Raw genomic sequence first — 6,039 nt, forward strand, 5'->3', positions numbered from 1 at the left:
AAAAAAAAAAAAGGGAAGAAGGCTCTGCCTTTTCTTTCTGGGTTCATATTAGCCTTTTATCTACTAAAAGAATTTTAAAAATCTGTTCTTCCTTTTCCCTTTTACTCTCTGCTTCTTTCTGATCTATGACTCCAGTCACTTAAGATTTATTTTCTTTTTCATGCTTTTAACTATACCCAGTCAGAAGTGATAAGGAATTTTCACTTATCAGGGAAGTACTCTGTTAAGTGCTATAGGAGATTAAGATAAAATCTTAGTTATTTTTCCAAAGCTGAATGCTACAGTACAAATAATAATGAGCTTACTTCTATATTTGTGTTGAATGACTTAAGAGCAAGGGAAGGAACATGTATCTTATTTAAGTACCATTTTTACATTAATGCTTTTACCAACACACACTTGTGATGCTAATTGATTGGGAGGCATCTGTTTTATAAGAGTTCATAAGGACTGTTTAAGCAATTGAAGATGCATCTCATCCTCCTGACTGCTACTTTTACATATCAAATTCTGGGTTTCTTTAGTGTGTGGTTATTTCTGAGAGAGTTTTTTTATTTCCATCCAGTAGGTGAGAGAAGTGCTACTGGGAGGCACTTTTTTCTGTGTTAGTAACAGAAGTGTCTTCGTTTAAAATTAAGTATTTAACTTAGCATTCATAAGCTGGTTTTAAAGATAGAGCAAGAAAAATCATGTGGAAAAGTTGGAAATGTCTTAGATGATTGGTATTTCCTCCATAGAGGCCACATCACTACTGCTCAGTTTGACAGCTGTTTCTGGAAGTTACTGCTATTTTGTTGCTTCTGTTTTCATTTCTGAAAAACATTATGTAGAAGAAAGTACACATTGCATTTAGTGAATTTTGGATGCCATAATCCCTTAGTTTGCATGATTGCTTTCTGAATTTCCTTTCGGCTCATGAGACTTTCGTTAATTCCATCTTGGTGCATTCAAGCAGTAAGAATAATTTTTCAATGTATATATTGGCCAGGCTAACTGCACGGTTGTATTAAGAAGTGTCAGATTGTTCAGATACTAATACCTGGCCAGTTTTTTGTCCGATGTACTGGAGACTGAGGACACAGTGCAAAGAGATCAGGATCTGATGCAATGTGGCAAGGCAGCTGAATGTTCTTTTAATTTCTTAGTGCTTCACAGCTTCATCAGAAGGCTGGTGGGACTCTTTGAAGGAATGGAAGAACAATTTGGAAAATCTGAAGCATGCATCCTTGAGCAGTCTGAGCTAATCATTTTTATTCATGTCCATCTCACTGAACTGGCAGGTCAAGTCACCCAAGGGCAGGAGCTGCACAGACCAGCACAGCCAGAGTTTGGATGACATTCGCCTCTACAAACACCGGCATCCACCACTAAGTGCCACGCTGTCGTCGGACACGTCCCACAGCTACACGTTTGGCTGCAGCCTGGAAGATAAACTGGCTGTCTATGGCTGTGTTTATTCCACAGCAGACTGCAAAACCAAGTCTGCCCTTTATGGGAAGCGATCCATGAACTGCCTCTCCTTGGATCTTCTGGGAGAGGACCAGCTGCCAGAGGAGTTTGTGGTGTAAGGAGATTGGAGCTCTTCCATACCCAGGGAAACAGCTCATTGTGGAAATATATACCTCATTAACACATGTGATGTCACTGGTTCTTGCAGGAGATTGAGCAGCTTTGTTACTCAACTCCTTAATCAGTAATGGCATCGCTTCTGCAGACCTGTCTACAGGGCAAATCAACTGGAGTGTAGCACTTACTGTTGGCATTGAAGTATCTGTTGAGCAGAAAGTGGAAGTGGCCTGCACCATTAGCAGTGACCAAAAAACCCCACAAAACAGTAGGCCAAAATCGATACTTAACTGACGAAACAAACGTGTATAAATGATTTATCAAAAATAAATATAAAAGGTCCACGTCAGTTTTGTTTACTGCCTTTCTCTTCTGGTCTATATGTTGATGCTAGTATGCAAATAGTTGGGTTGTTTAGAACTTGTGCTGCTGCAACACTGCCAACAGCTGTCAGGCCTGAGCATATTTGGAGTTCTGTGTATGGTAAATATGATTGGTAAATGAATAATTATATCCTTGAGGGAGATTAGGGGGAAAAGATGGGACAAATGATCTGGCCACTTCTGAGCATACAGAGGACAACTTAAGAGCAGTAAATAACTGGTTCTTGAAGTCAGGAGTTGTGACTGGAGAATTTCACAAGGCAAGATGGGCCCCTATATTGAATCATACTTTTATGTTGTTCTTTATTTTTAATACATTTGTTCCTTAGAATTTTTTACCCTGCTTTAGAGGCAACTATAGACTGAAGAAAGTTGCTTTGAATGGATTGAAGTCCCCAGTGCTGGATAGGTCATGTGAGTGAGTGATGCTGTAGGGCCTGTGATAATGGAAGCATGGTGGGGTGGAACCAAGGGTACATGTTTAGTGATCTTCAGTCCCGTGGAGCTGGCATGCTGGCATTTACCAGAAAAGTAGTTACAGCTATGCTGTTTGACTAAGGCATTGTCTGGTGTGGGAATCACCTGGCTACCTTTTTGCATCCAAATAAATGTATATTTGTTTGATTTTCTTCTCTGTCTTCCCCCACTGTTTAGTACCTCTTCTCCATTGATTCCCAGTGTTTAGGAAGCTTGTACTTAGAGCCAGGCCACGCGTAACCTGTGCCCAGCTTTTTACAACCTTGCAGGCGAAAACTAATTACTTTTTATGGCAAAATTCAGAACCAGAATGATGCTATTGTGCTGATTTAGGAAGTGAGTGTTGTACAGTGTTAATCAATCAAAAGGAAGATGGCTGCAGTCAGGAAAGGAAAGTCAAAACACGAGGAGAGTTCAGGCTGCTTTCACAGTGAACTTGCTGGCTTGGCGAGTGTATTACATTCCTGCAAACTGTTAAAATAGCAAATCCATGAAATCTTTAATCTCGCTGTTTCTGTGTAAGTGTATGTGGTGCAGAGATGTAACATCAGGCCATGAGATGTGTCTGAAGTGACATCAGTGGCTGTACATTCTCATAGATGAATCCAGCACAAACTCTTAACTATGTTTGCTGAATGAGTGATGGACACAAGCTCTCTGTAACCACAACTTGGCTGACTGTGCCCTCTTCCATCACACTACTTTCTTCCTGTAATGAGCAATTCTAGTCTGTATGTTCACCATAGCCTTTTTTTCCATCTTGCTAAGCAAAGCCAAAATGCTTTGTACCTGAGTACTTGAGGTATATTTATTATATTCAAAAGGTCCTTTCACTATTTAGATGAGTTTATCTGGCTGCCTTCCCTGATACCTGGGGCCTGTCTGGCCTTAAGCCGTAGGAGATGGGCACCCCAAAAGTCCAGAAGGAGCAGGCAGCCTTGCTCCTGCACCTACCACAGAGCTGGAGGGACAGCTCTTCCAATGAGAAAGGTGGAGAGGTCTAAAGTGATGGCTCTTCCACGCATACTGATATACAACAGCTCATAGTTCTGGAAGTGCTTATCTGGGAAAAAGTTCAAAATTCAAAAGATATCATTGTTTGGTGTCACGTATCGTGTGCCATGTGCTCACATCCATGCACGTGTCTCAAAGATGATGGCAGTGGTAGCTGCCTCAACCTTACAAGCTTACTGAAGCATATACTACCATTAAGCAGCTTGGTATCTTCTTGGTATTTTTCAGTACTAGTGAAATGCTACAGTCCAGGCATTGCTGATTCACAAAATGTACCAGTGCCTGACAGCAGTGCAATTGGCTCTTTAATGAGTATTTTTTGCCTTGTGTGTACATGTTCCTTGTATTTATTCACAGCTGGTGGGGAAGGCAAGCTCTCCAAGTCTGACCATCATTCAGTGGTCTATACAACTCCCTCCAGTATTGTAAGTTAAATATATGTGTGAAGGGGAGTCTGGACTTTTTTTTTTTCTTTTTTAATGTGTAGTCTGAGAATGAACTAATTAATATCTTACAAGCACTGTGAATATCTGTTATGCAAGTTTTTGTATTCATATGGAAAAAAATGTTCCTGGTAGTAATAGATCTTTTTTGTCTTTGTATTAAGAATGTCTTTTATTATTTTGGTTTGATTGGTTTGGTAGAGGGTAACATGTAAGCATTTATCAGCGGATGTTAGGAACTGGCTGCCAATATTTGTATATATTTGTAATATACTCATGGTATAATCACTTTATTTTAATGGTAAAAGTGTCTCCTTTCCATGAAAGGAATCTTTTGTTCAAAATAAAATATAAGTAATTATATGTATACCTGCAATAAAGTATGGACAGAAAAAAAGTCATTGTGTAATTTTATTTCCCCTTCTAGATGCACGTCAGCGCCATCTTCCATTTGAGCTGGTTAGGTTGTGGAAGCAAATTTGCTGCTAGATTTTAACCCATGTGAGCTCAGCTTTATCTGGAAAACCATTAACACTGCAGGCGCTATAATAATTCCTTTTCTTCCCTGCCAGTCCCAGCAGCAGGATGCCAAAGGGGCCGCTCACATGCTGGTGACCCAGCCCAGCCAGCTGGAGTCAGCAGGAGCAGTAATGGGAGCTGAATGTAAGTAACCAGACAAAAGACATATTAAGCTGCTCGTGGTGGTTAGTTGTGAAAACAGAGTGTGTGGACAACTCCCAGGGGTGTAGAGAGATCCTGTCAGCAAGCCCTGGGGCTGCTTCTGAGGACAGCACACAGGGATGTGCTGCTGAAGAGCTCTCTGCCCTAAGTCACCTAACCTGCTGGCCTGGTATCTGGCATGGAGAGAGGGAAGTTATGCTTTTCTTGGGACATAAAAATCTCTGAAGGAATGTAATAGCATAGCTTCACATTTCTTTTCAAAGGAGCTTGCTGGCTGCAGTTCTGTGTAAATCCTTTTTTCTGCTCCTTTTCTCTGGTTATGTTAAGGGCCACTAATGCTAGTGTTCAAAGAAATCCTAAAAAAAAAGAAGAAAAAAAAACCCCAAGCAACAAACTCAAACTTATTTTTTAATGTATTTTGATACTATAGTATTACCACTATGCTTATAATTTTTCCTCCTGGTGCTTCACTCTTCGATCCAGCACCTGCTGAGCATCTGCTTCTTACATTCTCAAGGAGCAGAGGCTCATACAGCTTTGGGTGGGGGATGCAGGAGGAGAGTGGTCAGGCACTGGAACAGGCTGCCCAGGGAGGTGGTGGAGTTGCTGTACTGGAAGTGTTCAAGAAATGTTTAGATGTGGTACTGAGGGACGTGGTTTAGTGGGAAATATTGGTGATAGGTGGGTGGTTGGACTGGATGGTCTTAGAAGTCTTTTCCAGCCATGGCGATCTATGATTCTTTTCTCAGGTTTGGTTACAGATGGAGCTGTGTACAGAGGTCAAATTAAATAATAATTAAATAAGGCAAATATTCAGTAATCTAACTCAGGCTGTCTTTGACATCTCTCTTTTGCTTTGCTTGACAAGTCATAGCACTTTTTTGACTGCTGATGTGGATGTATAGGATGGGCCTGATTCTGAGGATGCTTTCTTGTGGTGGCGGTGAGTTCCATGCAGGTTTAACAAAGTGACCGAGGACAGGATGGAGGAAGTGTTGTTGTGGCACCTGCTTGGTGCAGAGGCATGCCAAGTGCAGGAGCGCCATGAGGCTCTGCAGTCTGATGGCACTTAAGCAAAGCGTGTTTTACTAAAGTCAGCTGAGGGGGGCAGTTTAGAAAAGTCTGGGTGTTGTGGGTGGAGTAAAGAGCGGTGAGGTCTAAGAAACTGAAGGTTGGTGAGGCATTTCAGGAGCCTGAACACTTTCAAGCAAGAATTGGCCATAAAGTCCCATAGAGGCGCACAAGATCTGCAGCAGCTGATTGCCTGCCAGCAGCGGTGCTCCCCTGGGGCAGTTGTGATGGTCTCTTGCTCCCTTTATCCAGGTTCTTCCTGGCAGCATTTCTTTCTTGCCCCATCCCTGTGCTCCCACTGTTCGCGTTCTGCGGACCCACTCGTGCTGCTGGAGAGGTGGGGCCGGATCCGGAGCCGTGAGGAAAGGAGGGCGAGCGTCCCCCTTCGCGACTCCATCCGCGGC

General features: G+C 42.2%; 1 protein-coding gene across 2 annotated transcripts in view; it reads left to right on the top strand.

Annotated features, from left to right (window-relative positions):
• Positions 1–4,274, top strand: part of FRMD1 (FERM domain containing 1) — a 29,254-nt gene extending 24,980 nt beyond the window's left edge. For both annotated transcript variants that reach the window (XM_031552432.1, XM_031552433.1), the window contains one exon: positions 1,281–4,274. In XM_031552432.1, coding sequence (XP_031408292.1) covers positions 1,281–1,568 — 288 coding nt within the window. In that variant the 3' untranslated portion in view covers positions 1,569–4,274. The remainder of the gene's footprint in view (positions 1–1,280) is intronic.
• Positions 4,275–6,039: the final 1,765 nt, after the last annotated feature.

The sequence above is a fragment of the Meleagris gallopavo genome, chromosome 2 (assembly GCF_000146605.3).
Source record: "Meleagris gallopavo isolate NT-WF06-2002-E0010 breed Aviagen turkey brand Nicholas breeding stock chromosome 2, Turkey_5.1, whole genome shotgun sequence".
NCBI lineage: Eukaryota > Metazoa > Chordata > Aves > Galliformes > Phasianidae > Meleagris > Meleagris gallopavo.